Genomic DNA, 18,799 nt, shown 5'->3' with positions numbered 1-18,799 from the left:
GGAGGTGTTGGTCCGCCTCGGGCCTGCCGCGCGCGACCCCGGCGCGACACTCCGGCGCAGCCGCGACGCGGGGCTCGGGGCGCGCAGGCGCGGACGGCGTTGCTCTGAAGAAGACCGCGGGCGTGGGGCCGCGCAGGCGCGGACGGCGTTGCTCTGAAGAAGACCTTCTTCGGTGCCCTGGCGGAGCGGGCGGGCCTTCCTGGCTGAGCGGACAGGTCCTCCCGTCGGAGGTGAGGCGAGCCGGGGCCGCGGGCCGGCGGCCGGGCGGGAGCGGGGGCGGGGCGGCGGCGGGGCGGCGACCGGCAGGGCCCCGCTGGAGGAAGGGCCGCCTAACGGGGCGCGGGCCCGCTGGTGGGGGCGGCGGGGACCGGCCCCTCGGGTGATGGACCGCCGCGCCGCCACCTGCTCGCGCCCGGCCGGCACCCAGGACTCTCCGGGCGTCAGGTCGGACGGGAGGTTGGTTTCGAGGGAAGTAGGGTCCTGGAACCCCGAACCCACCCCCGCCCCCGGCTTCCTCCCCGGCATTGGAGTCCAGCATCAGGGGGGCTCTTCCACTCCCTGCCGCCGAGGGGAGGATGCTGAACGTGCACCTTCAAGGGACGAGGCGAGCTGACGGTCGCGTTAGTAATCGTGTGAGGCTGGGTTATAACTAACCCGCCACCCCCCATCCCCCGACTGCGGCTCCTGCAACCCCGGGGCGCTGTGCGTGCCCACGGACAAGTGCATTTGTAGTCATGGAAATGTGCGAAACGTGACGTCTCTGGGGCTTCTCGAGTTTTTGCTTGATCATACCAGCAGTGCACTTCCCATCAGGATCCTGGGCCTGAAAAAGTAAGCTTGAACTAGGCAAAATTGAGGTCCAACCCCGTACATGACTTTTGCAAAGTGTCTGGCAAGTGGTTTTGAAAAAGAAGCAAAATGCTAAAAGACTGTAATGGGTCCCTGGATGGATGTTTCTAAACATTTAAGTGTATCTTTTCTCTTGTCGGTAGATAAAAAACCAGACTGTAAAGCCTTAACATTTCTATTTGAATACGTAGTGCCTGCTTTTTAGACTGAACTTCGGGAAACATTTCAACAGATACCGGCATCGGTTGTGATCATAAAGAGTAATATCAGATTGCAGTTGGCAATGTGTAAAAAGCCTAAAATTGATCCTTTGAACACAAAGGACTGAATTGTAAATCACTTGCTCTGGGAGTGAACTATGAAACCTTGTGGCTTAGAACAAAGCTTTACGATGCTATGAGTCAGTACATTTATCTCCTTTCACCTTTACTCTTTTTTCTTAACTTTATATATATTTTAATACTCCGTTCTCTTAACATATCCTAATACCTGTCATATTTGACAGGTTTAGGTTAAGGGACAAATTTTAAGTGAATTCACAATTACGAAGTGCACCATAAAGTGTGTGTTGTGGTCAGGTGTGGTGGGATAGGCAGAAACTTAGCAGAAGGGCAGACTAAGAGCTCAGCCAAATAGAAATAAATAGCTTCGGTTGTGTAGGTGATTCAGGCATAGTAATTGCAAGGGCTAGCTGGTGCTCTGGATGTTTCTGGTGTAGTAATGGGGCCAGAGGGGTTGCTTGAGGGGGTTCTACGACTGGTTGGATGTGGCTTTTGAGGCTGCTGCAGGAAGAGGTTTCCCGTCGTGCAGAGGGCAAAGGAATGGTATGTTCAGCAGTGTCGATAGGCCTGAGATTTTGATGTGAGGGTCATCTTGGCAGTAGAAAGGCTGGCCGAATACTGAGTAGGCAAGATGAAAAGCCAAGCCTCTTGGGTTTTGAAGGCTGTAACTTTAGAGTGTATACCGATTTGGGGGAGCAGACTGCTGCAGGTAGACCCTGTCCTATATCTGGTTACTAGGTAAGATTATAGCACTTTATTTTAAGAAGAGTTTTGAGAGAGGGCATACTCTGGGTGAATACATTTCAATTAGTGTGGTAATTCTTAAGAACTGAATGTCAGAGTGGCAAAAACGGTAACCCTGAAGATGTTTAATTGCATCTGTTTTACAGATCCTCAGAAAATTTACCTTGACATCTTACACAGCTCTTTGGCTTTATAACAGCCCAAGAAATGTTTTTCTAATGTACATTTTTGCATTTTTTTAAAAAGTAAAAGTCCAGTTTAACAGAGCATCTCCTTCAGCCTGGGAGAAATTTCTTTTCTTTGCAATGCAATCAGAAAGATGACCTTTGTGTATCTCATGAAAAACGCTTTTATTCTCTAGCATTCTGGAAAGCTCTTTTTAAAGGAGCAGCATGCTTTCTCTTAACTTGGCTTGCATTAGGGCATCAGCATTAATGACGCAAAGGAAGAAAAAACTGTATACCTCTTCTCACAGAACTAACCAGTTGAACAGTGAATAAATACTAAATAGTTACTTCTACTCCCTTGTCCTCATTTTTCTTTATAAGATATGTGTAACACACCGACTTACTGTGACCTAGGAAAGGCTGCCAAGGATGTCTTCAACAAAGGATATGGTAAGTATGCTATTGTGAATTGCCAATTTGGGGGTAAGCATTAGTACTGAATGCCTACTATACAGGAGATACTGTGCTTAGTAAAATGAGGTTAAGTCAGCATTAATCTATTTTACAAGATTTAAGGGGATCACCATTAGCAGGTTACTAGACTTCTGTTTTTAGAGGTAGAGTCCCACAAGCATTAAAAACTGTTGTGTACATTAACACATACATAGCATTTGCGTATTTAATATTATCTGTTGGGTGAAATCATTTAAATCTGTAATATGTGTGCCTCCTTTGGTTAGCCCTGGGGACAGCTAACGTAGGGGGTGTAGTTTTCCTCCTCCAAATAATGGCAGTGTTTTCACGAGGGTGAAGACACAGCTTTTGACTTCTTTGGAGGAACATACAGTGTTTGAAAGCAAGTGGACATTTATTTTTAGTTTTAAAAATTTAGTCTTTACATTTTTAATTTTTTGTGGTGTACACATTTGATTTTTTATTAACTAGTAATGTTAATTATATATTTTAAGCTTGTATATATATATCAGCATAATTTCTGATAATTTTGGTTCTTAAAATAGTACACATTCCTTTCATCCATTTGTTTTTTTAACTTATATTTTCAAAATATGTCTTTATTATTTTGAGGGACTTAAAAATTAAACTTAAATTATTTTGTTATAATTCAATTCCTTGTGGAACTCTCACCTAACAAGAATACTGAGTATTTTCCATATGGAATGTACTATGGACTATTTTCGTAATTTCTAAGTTGCAGACACTGGAGTGCATGTCACATTTTGTACATTAATGGTTTTTTTTTTGTGTGTGTAGGATTTGGCATGGTCAAAATAGATCTGAGAACCAAGTCATGTAGTGGAGTGGTAAGTACTTAATATATATACATTTTTAAATTAATTAATTAATTAATTTTATTTTTGGCTGTGTTGGGTCTTCGTTGTTGCGCGCGGGCTTTCTCTAGTTGCAGCGAGCGGGGGCTACTCTTCGTTGTGGTGCGCGGGCTTATCCTCGCGGTGGCTTCTCTTGTTGCGGAGCACGGGCTCTAGGTGTGTGGGCTTCAGTAGTTGTGGCTCGTGGGCTCAGTAGTTGTGGCTCGTGGGCTCTAGAGCGCAGGCTCAGTAGTTGTGGCGCACGGGCTTAGCTGCTCCGTGGCATGTGGGATCTTCCCGGACCAGGGCTCGAACCCGTGTCCCCTGCATTGGCAGGCGGATTCTCAACCACTGCGCCACCAGGGAAGGCCCTTAATATATTTTTAATAGATGTAGCATAATTAACTTAAAGGAACCTGTTTAAAAATCATTGTGTAGTCAAGTTACTTGAACAGGCATACTTTTGGTGCTATGCTGTCTTCCCTACAGCTTTGTCCTGCTCTCAGATTTCAGTGAGCCGCTCAGCCACTTGAGCCCAAGGACAGTCAGGTTGAATTTAGGGGAAGACCCTTTGTGTTTGTCATAATAAGAGTATTCTGAGTCTTATTCTCAGAAGATACAGAATATATGTATACATATGTATGTATATATATGTATTTTTTTTTGACCCATGCCATATCTTTATACTTTCATGAATATGTATATGGGCACTAAAATCTTTGCTTCCCTTGTATTGGGTTCATGCAAATTTTGTTGCCCTTTTACAAAAACAAATTAATTTTAGTCTCTGTCCCTTCGTGATTAGTTGAAACAAATGTAGAAATGCATGTAGAAGATTAGTCTACAGTTTTTATTAATGTTCATAAAGTCTTTTTTACTGGAAGTTAAGAATATGGTAAAGGACATATCAGTGTATTATCAGAGCGTCACTAACCAGAGCTTTCTTTAAGTAAGTCTCAGCAAATAGATCAACTCTACCTTCACCTTATTCTCTGATTTCTCTTTATTGGCTGCATCTTTTTTGTTTGGTATTTACCTATTCAAACCAGTGTAAATTTTATTTCTGGATATAATGATTTAATTAGAAGGGCAAGAAGCATGTGGAGTATTTATGGTACTTTGTCTTAGGCTTCATATAGTCCTGGTTTGTCACTATTATTCTTTCCCTGGGTTTTCTAGTAGTAAATAAATATGTATGCAGCTACCCTACTAGGATGGGATTTTGTTATATCGTCTATGAAAATAGAAAAATTATACTCATTTTGATTAGTACCTCAGAATTTGCTCAAGGTAGGTTTGTGTTGCAAAAATCAACAACTAAAATTTTATCTCCCTTTCATGCTGCTGTTGTGTGTGAATATTCATTCAGATGGTAAGAAAAACAGTATATTTGTGTGCTTGTTTTTATGGCTGCTTTTGTTCTCTGGTACTGATTTAGGGCAAATTTCATCCACTGCTCCAAACTTTCTCGATCGTATCTTGGTATTTTTATGATATGCCATCTATAACAGTAACATTTTCATGATTGTTTTGTTGCATACCAGCATTTAATGCAGAACCATAGATGTTATGTGCATGTTATAAATATATTTTGCACTGTTTGAGCTAATTATGAAATTAGACAAAAACTGAAGCAATTGTGAGCCTGGAACTCAACTTAGGAAAATTCTAGCCTTTTCTTTGAGATTTGTACCTCTGGCATTTTAGATTTTTGACAGAGCTTCAGACTAAGAAATGATGATAAGAAAGAAATATAGACTAAATACTCTTTTACCTTTATTTTTTGCACCAAAATTAAGGTTTATATTTGCTATACTTGCAAGTTTATGAAAGGTAAATGTGAAAAATAAAACACTAGGTAGCTGGATCTACTAAAAGAAAGTGATGTGAACTATTAAACATGACTAGCATTTTATCGTGTTTTACCAAGGCCTTGCCCCTAGTGTGCAGTGTGATATTCTCTTTGAAAACTTTCTGCGTGGTGTAGATAAAAAGATCACAGTTTCCCAGTTGTTTCATCAGCCTGTAGAACGAGCGTTAGGGGGCAGGGTTGGCGAGGTTTCATTACTGTTGGCAATATTTCAGAAATGTTCTTTAAAAACAGGGCCAATCAGAAATGTTTTTTCTTGACAGTTCATAGATTGACAGTGACAGGTGTTGAGTGCTTCCCCCAGAAGGAGATCTATTTCTAATTGCTTATTGTCATCTGACTGAGGGACACCTAACTGGGAGGAGGATATATTTTAAGGCATTCATAGTAACTATTTGACAGGGAAGAGGGATAAGTTACAACATTCCATTTTCTTGTGAAAAATGGGTATTTTCAATTATTGAAATTGTTTATGCTGATAGTCTTACGGATAGTTTTGTGGACAAAAGCAATAAAGTTTTTATAACAGTGTGAATGTACTTAATGCCAGTGAACTGTACACATAAAAATGGTTAAAATGGTAAATTTTATGTTAAGTGTATTTCACCACAATAAAAATAAGGCTTTTTAATGCAATAAAGTTCTGGCCCTATTAAAAGGGGGCAATCTAGGGCTTCTAGTGTTTGGGGATTTTTAAGGACTTTAAAGTTAACTAATAGTTCAAAAGGTATGATAGAGAACTGATAGTCTTTTTCATGTCATGAAAGTACATATTTAAGATTCAATATTTTTGTCTTTTTAGAAAAGGCATTTATTTTCAGTAAAGATATTTTTCTTTTAAAAGAGAGATTCCCATTTAGTAAGAGAGTATATGGCACAGAAATATCAGTAAGAGAGGTGGAGTAATGGGAAGATGCAAGACTGGTTAAAATATTTAGAGATTGGAAAGAAGGAAGGAAAGCAGGAAATAAGTTGCTGCAGAGTAGGGCTGTGGTAAAAAGTAAGTTGTGTTGGTTTCTGCTACATTGAACATTACTTTCTGGAATGAATATTTTCTATCTGATGAGCTGATTTTAAAGTAATTATTTTTTCTTACCAGGAATTTTCTACTTCTGGTCATGCTTACACTGATACAGGGAAAGCATCAGGCAACCTAGAGACCAAATACAAGATTTGTAACTATGGACTGACCTTCACCCAAAAGTGGAACACAGACAATACTCTTGGGACAGAAATCTCTTTGGAGAATAAGGTAAGAGAGTGTTGAAAGTTATCTGTAGGGTAAAGTTATCTTGGGGATAAAATGATGAACAAATCCCAAATATAATCTGAATGAGATCTTGCACCCTGTCTAGTTTTCGTATTTTTTCTCTGCATGTGGCCTTCTGTGGTATGTTTTATGTTTTTAGAAAGTAAGGTTTTGTTGCTGCATACATAATTATGATATCTTTTGTTCTGACCAGTTCTATAATACTTACTGTTATACAGCTGAGCCTCTCCTGAGTAGACCAAGCTATTTGTAGTGATGTAATTTAATTTTGTTTTTTAATCATTGCAAAATTGACTCCACAGAAAAATGTTTCTAAAATTCTTTAATGTTTTCAAAGAGAAAATCTTTCAGCAGTTATTTGTCAAGTGCCTGCTACATTCAGGGCACTATTTTTTGAAGTATGTTTATTTGCACATCACCATATATAGATAATGCATATGTATGTATAGCTAAATAAATTACTTAGGTTTTAAATGTCCAGTTATAATAATTTCAAGAGGATATCACAGTTATTTTGCTGTATTGGGATTTTGTGGTTTTGTACTCTAATTTACATTATTGGCTGTAACAGGATTTGACCTATATGTTTTAGCCTTTTTTTGGGTGAGAGAATCATGATGAAGCCTGGGGGTGAGGGGAGTGGGATAGGGGGCAGGGAAGGAAGAAGAGGCAATTTATTAAATCATTTAATATTTGGCTTTCTTTAATGACTTTCTTGTTTGTTAGAGAGGAAGTTAGAGAAAACTTTAGAATTGGTTTTTCAAGTCAAGAAAAGAATTAAAAATAGCTGATTGTTAATTTGAAATCTTTATTTTTCAGTTGGCTGAAGGGTTGAAACTGACTCTTGATACCATATTTGTACCGAACACAGGGTAATTATCCCAACCCCATTTTCTGAAATGGTCTTGTGGCTTGAAGGGATAGAGAGGTCTAGGGCAGGGAACTGCAGGAGGAGCTCTGGAGGTGAGGGGCACAGAGACCTGTGTGTGCAGGAGAGAGGGAGGGACACTCCCTGAGAACACTCCCTATGTGACACTCAAAGAGGCACATAGAAAAAATTTAGGAGCTAGAGGGGTCTGAGACGAGATATTTTTTAAGCTGTCCTGAAGATTCATGGATGTGATGTCTTGCTGAGAAGTTAACATCTTAAGAGAAGAGTGTAGTCTCCTGGCACCAGAACACTGCAAAGAATAGTTCTGCTTACTTGATTTCTTAGCCTTTATGAATCCCCCAACTTCTCTGACTCAGTTTTTTCATCTGAAAAATGGGGATTATATTGTTTCCTACCTGCCTCTCTCTAAAGGACAGGTGCTTGATGGGGGCCACGTGGCATTTCTCCTCCAATGTAACAGCAGGTGTGTCCTTCCTGCTACACACTTGTGTTGTCTTCAGGACAAGCGCAGGACTATTAAGAACTGATTTCGTGTTTTCAGTATTGTCCTTCAGAAATGTACAGTTCTGTTCCATCCATCTAACATTGTCCAGGGAGAAAACACTGGCCTAAGGAAAATAAATATGCTTATTAAAAAAAAAAGTACACTTCTCTCTATGACAGGTTAATAGTTTAGAAGTTTGTTGGGCGTTACCTTTTGTAGCATTTGGAAACATTTAAAGAAATTTGGTTTCTTGTGTGTCTGTTTACATACACATTCAGATTATTAATTTGGTACTGAAATATCTTACACCTTTTTATACTTATGCTTTCATGAAATTAATCATGAAATATCCTATTCATTTGAACTTACAGTGAGGAATAGGTAAAAAATAGTATATGTATTTCTAATCCTAACAAAATTACATTTGTAGAGCTGTCATTTGAAACATTTTTACTGTATATGTGCCACCTGCCAAAACAGTATTTACATTGTGGGAGAGGAGGGATCTTACTCTAAAGATTTCTGGACAGCAGTGAAAACTTGTGCTGTTTTCATTGTGTTGTTTTTGTTTGTTGTTTTTTACAGAAAGAAGAGTGGGAAATTGAAGGCCTCCTATAAACGGGATTGTTTCAGTCTTGGCAGTAATGTTGATATAGATTTTTCTGGACCAACCATCTATGGCTGGGCTGTGTTGGCCATTGAAGGTTGGCTTGCTGGCTATCAGATGAGTTTTGACACAGCCAAATCCAAACTGTCACAGAATAATTTCGCCCTGGGTTACAAGGCTGCAGACTTCCAGCTGCACACTCACGTGTGAGTGTTCATAGTTGAGAGTTCCTCCTTTAGCGCCGGCACGGTCGCGCAGAAGGGTGGTAGCCATTAGCATGTTGAGAAGGTTGGGAGGGGTGGCGCGTGCGTGCAGTCATGCCTTGGTGGACTCCAGCCTCACTGTGCTGCTCACGGTCGGCAAAGCGCTGCAGAGCTTAGTGCACTTGGCGCTAGTGCTGTGCTGCTGGCGGCTGCTGGCCTCTGAGCCTGTACCCCAGCCACTGGGATGGAGGGAGCCCGGGGCAGGGGTCACCTCCTGATAGAAGGGATCCTTTGGAGGCGTTCCTGCTTCCTCTGGTTCCCTGTTCATCTTGGCAGTTTCTAGAAGCAGGTCTGTTAGGATCATGAACAGCCCCCTAGTTGATCTGAGCGTCCTGGAACATCCCCGGTGTAATTCTGTGGAGGTTTTCAGGTACCCTGGTCAGAACCCAGTTACCTGGGTTGTATTCAGAAGTAGCGGAAGTCCTCAGAGCAGTCCTGGGTTCAAGTCTGTAGGCTGCAGCCTGTTGGTTACATGAATTTGAACTTTTTTTTTTTTTTTTCTAAATGACGACTGCTCCTTTGGCTTGGTTGGGTCTTCGTTTCTGTGCGAGGGCTTTCTCCAGTTGCGGCGAGCAGGGGCCACTCTCTTCATCGCGGTGCACGGGCCTCTCACTATCGTGGCCTCTCTTGTTGCGGAGCACAGGCTCCAGACACACAGGCTCAGTAGTTGTGGCTCACGGGCCTAGTTGCTCTGCGGCATGTGGGATCTTCCCAGACCAGGGCTCGAACCCGTGCCCCCTGCGTTGGCAGGCAGATTCTCAACCACTGTGCCACCAGAGAAGCCCTGAATTTGAACTTTTAAACTGTGTTTTATGTCTTGGCCTACTGGGCACTGCTGCTGTCCCAGGTAGAAAAGCAGAGGATCAGCTCTGTGTTTTTGAAGTGTTGCAGATTGCTTTCCACTAGACACTCTATTCCACTTATGGTGACTAAAATAAAGTCACTAGTGGTGTAGAAAGGGGCATTGAAATTGATGAAACCGTATTATGAAAACTCAGGGACTGACTTCCGGGGTGCTCTGAAGGAATACGTTGCGTGCTTCCCTGGGGCCATGCACTGTAGCTATTGTATGGGGGCGCTTTCTAACGCGAAGACTGTGTTTTCAGTGAAATCCAGAATTGGCTTGTACCACTATATATTTTTTTTCACAGAATCTTTATGTAACTCTACTTTGAAGTTTCTAAATACTGTGAACATCTCAGAGACATACAGATCATATTTACTTGAGGTGTCTGCCTTTGTGCATAATTGAATTGTGTCTAAGAAATTCATATCACGTGGAAGAGCCAAGTAAATGAATCAGATGTTACTATGCTTTAATTAGGTGGTTATAAATTACATAACTGTTTTGTTTGGAAGTCAGTTATGCTAGAAGTTTGGTGAAGTCTGTAGCTGTAAAATAAGACCCTGATTTAGATAGTCTTAGAATTTGTTTCCATATTGTAACAAACTAGATATTTATGACTTTTCTTATGCTGTGAAAACAGGAACGATGGCACTGAATTTGGAGGGTCGATCTACCAGAAGGTGAACGAGAAGATCGAAACATCAATAAACCTCGCGTGGACGGCTGGCAGTAACAACACCCGTTTCGGCATCGCCGCTAAGTACAAGCTGGATTGTAGAACTTCTCTATGTGTAAGAATGTGCTGCAGGTTGGGTCTGCTCTTAGGGTTTCGTCTAAGTCGTAAATGGATGCTGTGATGTGGTTGTAGTTTGCATGTTCTTTATTAACTTTGAGCTAGTCACTGTGTAGTGAAAAGAGCATACACCTGAAGTCAGGAACTGTGGGTTCTAATCTTAGTTCCTCCTGTATTTGTTGTCTGACCTTCTCAAGTCATTTTATCTCTTTGGCCTCAAAATTTTCTTATCTATAAATTCCTGGGTTTCGATTACTATTCCTGTTGCCATTGGTAATTCTTGCTAATAACACTAATTGAGCTCTTAAATTTCAGGTCCCGTGCTAAGACTTTATGTGTATTATCTCATTTAACCCTCACAACTACTCTATTTGGTGAGTAGTATTACCCTCATCCCCATTTTATAGATGAGGGAGCTGAGACTTAGAGAGGTCAGGTAACTTGCCCAAGGTCACACAATAAGAGACAGTGCCAAGATTTGATCCCAGATCTGTCTGTCACCAGAGTTCATGCTCTTACCACTGTCAGAGGTTGTAAAACTGGTAACTCAAAAGAATTCAGTTCACAGGAGGGATGTTTGGCTGCACAGTGTTTTAAAATTTTGCTCGAGGCCTTTAAGCATGCATTTTCAAGGTCCCCTCTGTCCCCTACTGACTTCTTAAAACATTTATCTTTTATTAATTAAGTTTTCAGTTTTACTAATTCTGGATTGGTCCTAAGATGTTTCAGCTTTGGAAATCTGATGCATGGAGTGGTTGTGTTGGACTTATATATGAAATTGATTGTTTTCTAACTGTTTCTATTTCATCTCCTAATCTTAGGCTAAAGTGAATAATGCCAGCCTGATTGGACTGGGTTATACTCAGACCCTTCGACCAGGTGAGTAAAGGAGTGAATAACTATGGGCTTGGGGTAGAAGGTGATTGAGGAATAATGAAAATAACCTACAGACAACCTGCAATCACTTTAGGTTGACTCAGACCGTTTTGTAACATTTGGTTGTTCGAAGTAAAACAGATTAAGCACTTTTGTTTAAAAAAATGTTTTTGTACAGTAAGTTCCCTACATATGAACGAGTTCCATTCCAAGAGCGCGTTTGTAAGTCCAATTTGTTCGTAGGTCCAACAGAGTTAGCCTAGGTACCCAGCTAACACAATTGGCTATATAGTACTGTACTGTAATAGGTTTATAATACTTTTCACACAAATAATACACAAAAAAACAAGCACAACAAATAAAACATTTTTAATCTTACAGTGCACTACCTTAAAAAGTACAGTAGTACAGTACAACAGCTGGTACACAGGGGCTGGCATCGAGTGGACAGGCAAGAAGAGGTACTGACTGGAGGAGGGAGAGGAGGTGGGAGATGGTAGAGCTGAAGGATCGTCAGCAATAGGAGACGGAAGGCAAGCTGCAACTTCACTCATGGCTGATGTTGATGGCACAGGTTCTGGCTCCTTGCTGGATTCAATTCTGTCTACCCTCTTGAAGAAATGATCCAGTGATGTCTGGGTAGTACTGTACCAGCTACATCACCACTGCTTTTATGCTTGCTTCTGAACATCCTGGGCTTGAAATAGAGATACCATACTACTGTATTCTATACAGTACAGTAAAGTACACAAAAGCACAACCACTTGTAGAGGATGCACACATATGTGACAGTGTATGCCAGACACATGAACTAACTTACATGACTGGACATGTGAACACACGTTCGCATCTTTGAAAGTTCACAACTTGGAGGTTTGTATGTAGGGGACTTACTGTATTCCTAATAATAACTTGGTTACTGTGGCTTGTGAGTTTGGTTGATCACTCATCATTCTTAACCCTGAACGCCAAATAAAGTGTGCCGTGACTGTGCTTTACAGATCGGGTGGCTGTGGATAACCTGGCGTCGCGTGAGTAACAGATGTGATCCCATAGCCAGCTGTAACCCATGCCACTGACTCCACCCGTTGCTTCTAGGAAATGCAGATCTGATGGTAACGCTTGTTACAAGTGACTGTGGTGTTTGCTTCTTCCTAGGAGTGAAACTGACCCTGTCAGCTCTAATCGATGGAAAGAACTTCAGTGCAGGAGGGCACAAGGTCGGGCTGGGATTTGAACTAGAAGCTTAATGTGGTTTTGAATAAGCATCAGCTTTGTCCCTGGAGGTGAAGAGAAATGAACCCACTATGTTTTGGCCTTAAAATTCTTCTGTGAAATTTCAAAAGTGTGAACTTTTTATTTTTCCAAAGAATTGTAATCCTCCTCACACTGAAGCCTAGGTATCGAGTCCAGCCTAAGGGAGGTGTGCTTGAAGGCATGCCCAGAAGTTGTCACATTTGTGCCACATTTCAGTTCAGTTCCGCAGTGTTATTTTCAGTGTGTTGCTCAGCGACAGTGTAGTGTCATGTTACAGAGGAGATGACCCGACCCTCCAGTTGTCCATCACGTCCTGCATGTCCCACACCACTTTTCCATGACCTTGTAATATATTGGCCTCTGTGCGGCAGTGGAATCTTTCGTTTTGCATCAGAGTAAAATAAAATAAACCCATCACATTTGGAACATAATTGCTCATCTCACTTGCCAGTGCTGGTTTCTTGTATTTGGTGTGATTGATTTTGTTGTGGAAAACACTCATCTGTGGGATTTGTGTCTGAATCATCTGTGCTGCCGCCCGTCCCCGCCACTCTTGTTTACCGCCCTCCTGCTGCTCTTCTGCGGTCAGGCCGAGTTGTCGAACAGTGCATTTTGTTCTGGGGGGTTAGAAGCACATCTGCTGAGGTCCTTGCTACCTGTTGCAGTGTGAGAGACTATATCCTGTTGGTAGTTTTGTAAAGCTGCTGAGGGAGAGTGAGCGTGTGAGTGGATGAAAAGAGGGCAAAGGAAAGAGTACAACTGGGGGAAACGCTGCCAGGGAGAGGCTGGTGGGAGGGGTCACAGCTGGACGGGGTGCATCCGTGGCCCCCCCGGGCCTCAGGACAATGCCTTTGATGACTAGATCTAGAAGAATGATGGCCAGAGGATGGAAATAGCAGTTTAGAAAAGAAATGAGTAGACTGTGATGTCTTCAGGGCTTACTGGTAAATCATCTTTCTCAGAGTAGAGCTCCTTTTGAAAATCTTTTTTTTTTTTTAACAAAATATGTGCTGGTTGCTACAGATTCAGTCAGTGTAGACATAAATAAAAGTGAAAATTCCCATTCCTCTCTCCAGTCCCTCTTTCTTCCACTGCCACTAATAGCTTGGCATATATCCTTGCGATATTTTTCAGTGTCTTTAGAGATCACATAAATATCTATATATATAAAATGTTAAAATGCGTATCTTGTCTTGCAACATACTTATAAAGTTAACAGCAGAGTCCTCTTTCTGTTTGTATAAATATGCCTCATATTTTTTATTTTTATACTTTTGTATAAATGTGGCATTTATTTATTCCCCTTTTTCCTGTATCCAGTCTGCTTTACAAAGAGTGCTGCATTGAATATCTTTGTCCGTTTATCTTTGTCCACTTCCGTGAGTATTCCCATGGCAGCACGGCCCAGTAGAACTTTCTGTGATGATGAAAATGAGGTATGTCTGCACTGCCCCACACGGCAGCCACTAGCCACGCGAAGCTGTTGAGCACTTGAAATGTAAGTAGGTCAGTGGAAGAACTCAGTTTTTAGTTCTATTTCATTTAAATTACTTTTAAAATTGAATAGCCACATGTACAGTAGGGGCTGTTGTATGAGAGGTGCAGGTCTACGGGATCGGTTTCTGGAAGTGAGATTGCTGAGTCATAGGTTGTGCACATTAGGTAAGTAGTACAAAATCGCCCTTCAGAAATTTTGTACCAATCTGTGTTTCTACCAATGGTGGTGAAGAGTACCCATTTCCCCATATCCGCAAAAACGCTGAATGTTACCAGACTTCAAGATTTTTACCAGTTTTAGAGGTGAAAAATGATATCTTGCTTTAATTACATCTCCCTAATGGCCAGTGAGATGGAGCTGTTTTCATGTGTTTACTAATCATTTATAATTCTCTGATTTGCCTATTCAAGTTCCTTGCTCAGCTTCCAAATGAGTCATCTTAAAAACAACTGGACACGATCGCTTTTGGAAAATTTCAGTGTTGCAAGGTATTTCCCTACCACCACCAAAGATTATCTTTACTAGAATCCAAATTCCAACCACCACTTCTTATGTCAGAAGATATCTGTGATACCAGCCACATGATACAGTTTTATCTTCTCACTGTCTTTGTGGGTTGAACCACCATTACAGGAGATTAAGTATAACAGAAAAGGAAAAGGGAATGAGGGGCGTAAACGACAAATTCGTTCTGTGTTGTTGACGCCTGTATCTTACAGGGAGAACTCTGTGCAGCCTGAACGGGGATGGGATGCTGAGCTGGGCCGGCGGCTGCACCGGGAGCTCCTTGGGTTAGAGGGGTGCGGCTGTGGACGTGTCTCTTCAGTCCGGTGGTGTTCAGGGCGGCGGACGGAAACGATGGGGCTGGGGCATGAGGAGGTGCAAGGCAATGCTGCCGAGATGCTCCCCTAGTTAACTGCTTCGTTACTTACCTGATGAGGTTGGTTGTATTTACGGCCTGAGTTAGATGGGAAGGAGATTGCTGTAGGTCGGTGCTTTTTCCTTCCTTGTGCTCTCCCTTTTAAGTGACGTGTTCTTACAGAGCTAAAAAGCCAAACTTTGTGTTGATCCAATAACCCAGACATGAACGTAGGGATGTGAAGTTCAGCCTTTATTCCACAGTTTTACTGACCCATATTGCTGGCTGGGCTGTGTTCTGAGTACCCTCGTCATTATGTTGTAGCAGAAAGGAAAGCACATTTCTTGAGCTTCTGTGCCAGGCCCTGTGCTGGTCACCTATGTGATGTAATCTGCTGGCCGCTCACACAAACAGCTTGGAGTGCAGTCGCCCGGGAGAGGAAGCCATGCCAGGGGTCCTGGGACAGAGGTCTTCCTTGCGGTTTCTTATGTGGAAATTCTCAGTACTAGCTCTTCTCTCCTGTAAAATGCACCTGAGCAATTCCCCCCTCCGCTGCCGCCCCCGTCTCTCTAGTTTAGCCTTGTAACTCCTGTGGCCACTCATTTATTTGATCTTATTTAATTTGAAAAATTATCCATTCAGGACCCTGCTGGGATCCTCATTCTTGAGCCTTACCCTCAGGGTAGCTTATTTGCCCTTCAGTGCAGCCTGGGAGCAGAGAACCAACATTCCGGTTTAGACGCATCTGATGTCAGGTGGTTCTTTGATTCGGTGGCTCCATGCCTGGGAATTTGCCTTAAGGAAATCATCAGAGATGCACACACATTGATGTACAGGGTTTCTCACTGCAGTGTTCTTTATAACAGAGACACATTGATCACTGTTCAGATGGGGATGATGAAATGGATGGGGAATGATGGTGTGTCTGTCCATTAAGTGGAATATTACTCAGCCATTAAAAATCACGTTTTTGAGGAGTAAGAATCACTGAGGATTGTTCACAATGTTACACAGAAAAAGCGAGGTAAAAAACTAATCTCAGTTTTAAGAAAAACGTTTATGCAAATACAGGAGAAAATACTCCAGAATATTAATGTTCATTACCTCAGGAAGGTGGAGTCATAACTAATTTTTATTTGTTTTATGCTTTACTACAATTTTTCTGGTTTTCTAAAGTGAATTTCTCATTTCTGTAACCAGGGGCAAGCTCTTCTAATCGATGTTATTGTGACAAAGGCAGAGGGCTCCTCGCGGCCCACAGCAGGCAGCGTGTCTGGCAGTGGTGAGTGCGTTCAGGGCTCGGCAGAGGACGCGCCCCCCAGTCGCAGGGTCCGCGAGGCTGGCCATCAGCCAAGGCAAGAAACACCAGTGGTTCCTGCTTGCTCCCCTGGGGAAAGTCACCCAGACAGGGACACTGAGCAAAGTGTTGACGTTGCTCGTGATGAGAAGCTAATAGGCATGAGGTTTTTATTAGATTTTGTAAGAAGAGATGAAAGTTCACACACCGTATTTTAACTATTAATTCCCTCTGCAAGGGACTGTGCATCGCTAATCCAAAATCACAGTCTGAGCATCACTGCTCGGGGGCAGAGGGCAGTCAGTGTCCTGAAGCTTCATTCAGGTACTAAGTGTCTGTGCTTGCAAGCTCACTGCCAACTGGGCCAGGCTCAGGTTCTAGAACCTGGGACAGAAGGAGCCCTGAGAGAGCCGGGGCTGTCTGTGGGCCACCCCGCCGTGTTCTCTGCACGCACATGCACGTGGAGCCCCCCTTCCCTTTAAGCCCGCAGCTCTGTGTGCTCTTGGGTCAGTTCCCTCAATCTCTTCCCCTTTAGAAACAGCACCCCTGTTCTTTTTTTTTTTTTTTTCTAACATCTTTATTGGAGTATAATTGCTTTACAATGGTGTGTTAGTTTCTGCTTTATAACAAAGTGAATCAGTTATACATATACGTATATCCCCATATCTCCTCCCTCTTACATCTCCCTCCCTCCCACCCTCCCTATCCCACCCCTCTAGGTGGTCACAGAGCACCGAGCTGATCTCCCTGTGCTATGCGGCTGCTTCCCACTAGCTATCTATTTTACGTTTGGTAGTGTATATATGTCCATGCCACGCTCTCATTTTGTCACAGCTTACCCTTCCCCCCCATGCCCTCAAGTCCATTCTCTAGTAGGTCTGTGCCTTTATTCCCGTCTTGCCCCTAGGTTCTTCATGACTTTTTTTTTTTTCCTTAGATTCCATATATATGTGTTAGCATATGGTATTTGTTTTTCTGACTTACTTCACTCTGTATGACAGACTCTAGGTCCATCCACCTCACTACAAATAACTCAATTTCGTTTCTTTTTATGGCTGAGTAATATTCCATTGTATATATGTGCCACATCTTCTTCATCCATTCACCTGTTGATGGACACTTAGGTTGCTTCCATGTCTGGGCTATTGTAAATAGTGCTGCAATGAACATTTTGGTACATGACTCTTTTTGAATTATGGTTTTCTCAGGGTATATGCCCAGTAGTGGGATTGCTGGGTCGTGTGGTAGTTCTATTTTTAGTTTTTTAAGGAACCTCCATACTGTTCTCCATAGTGGCTGTATCAATTTACATTCCCACCAACAGTGCAAGAGGGTTCCCTTTTCTCCACACCCTCTCCAGCATTTATTGTTTGTAGATTTTTTGATGATGGCCATTCTGACCAGTGTGAGATGATATCTCATTGTAGTTTTGATTTACATTTCTCTAATAATTAATGATGTTGAGCATTCTTTCATGTTTGTTGGCAATCTGTATATCTTCTTTGGAGAAATGTCTATTTAATTTGTATGGAAACACAAAAGACCCCGAATAGCCAAAGCAATCTTGAGAATGAAAAACGGAGCTGGAGGAATCAGGCTCCCTGACTTCAGACTATACTACCAAGCTACAGTAATCAAGACAGTGGTACTGGCACAAAAACAGAAATATAGATCAATGGAATAGGATAGAAAGCCCAGAGATAAACCCAGGCACATATGGTCACCTTATCTTTGATAAAGGAGGCAAGAATATACAGTGGAGAAAAGACAGCCTCTTCAATAAGTGGTGCTGGGAAAACTGGACAGGTACATGTAAAAGTATGAAATTAGAACACTCCCTAACACCATACACAAAAATAAACTCAAAATGGATTAAAGACCTAAATGTAAGGCCAGACACTATCAAACTCTTAGAGGAAAACATAGGCAGAACACTCTATAACAAAAATCACAGCAAGATCCTTTTTGACCCACTTCCTAGAGTAATGGAAATAAAAACAAAAATAAACAAATGGGACCTAATGAAACTTCAAAGCTTTTGCACAGCAAAGGAAACCATAAACAAGACCAAAAGACAACCCTCAGAATGGGAGAAAATATTTGCAAATGAAGCAACTGACAAAGGCTTAATCTCCAAAATTTACAAGCAGCTCATGCAGCTCAATATCAAAAAAACAAACAACCCAATCCAAAAATGGGCAGAAGACCACTGTTCTTTTGCCCTCCACTTAAACTTGACGTTCAGGTTCTGCCCTCAGCCTTGGTTATTCTCTAACTCGACGCCCTGGGGGTATGTTGGAGTGAGGAGCTTTTTCGAATGCCCCGGCCTGTCCTCCCTCACTGGGGCTGTGAACAGACTGCGGGTCAGGACAAGGTGGCTTCGTCCTCACCACTGTGAAGGCTACTTGACACTAGCTCGGGGCGACAGTGACAGCAGTGCTGGGCCGGGCTGCCCAGCCTGGGTGGCACGGAGGAGAGGGGTGCCTGTGCTCCGACCGGGCATTCTCCCCAGTGCAGCAATCAGACGCGCTCCCTCCCTCGGGAGTATAAAATGTAAGGGCACAGAGAGGCCCTCATAGTGTGATGCTGACGGTGGCCCATCACACGGAGGAGATGT

At 42.4% G+C, this 18,799-nt stretch overlaps 1 protein-coding gene across 4 annotated transcripts; it reads left to right on the top strand.

Moving 5' to 3' along the window:
• Window positions 1–5: 5 nt before the first annotated feature.
• VDAC3 (voltage dependent anion channel 3) lies at window positions 6–12,959 on the top strand. Of its 4 annotated transcripts, none has more exons than XM_082444365.1 (10): window positions 6–230; window positions 2,423–2,491; window positions 3,314–3,363; window positions 6,339–6,491; window positions 7,329–7,381; window positions 8,471–8,698; window positions 10,243–10,393; window positions 11,217–11,274; window positions 12,273–12,302; window positions 12,430–12,959. In XM_082444365.1, the coding sequence occupies exons 2-10, from the start codon at window positions 2,425–2,427 to the stop codon at window positions 12,519–12,521; spliced, it is 882 nt and encodes a 293-aa protein (XP_082300491.1). In that variant the 5' UTR covers window positions 6–230; window positions 2,423–2,424; the 3' UTR covers window positions 12,522–12,959. The 4 variants fall into 4 exon arrangements, with proteins under 4 accessions (XP_082300491.1, XP_082300494.1, XP_082300493.1 ...); XM_082444367.1 differs by lacking the exon at window positions 6–230 and adding an exon at window positions 432–456; XM_082444366.1 differs by lacking the exon at window positions 6–230 and adding an exon at window positions 503–831.
• The last annotated feature ends 5,840 nt before the right edge of the window (window positions 12,960–18,799 follow it).

Source organism: Balaenoptera physalus (genome assembly GCF_965194825.1).
Source record: "Balaenoptera physalus genome assembly, chromosome: 21".
Classification (NCBI taxonomy): Eukaryota; Metazoa; Chordata; class Mammalia; order Artiodactyla; family Balaenopteridae; genus Balaenoptera; species Balaenoptera physalus.
This window is presented reverse-complemented; position numbering and strand designations above follow the sequence as displayed.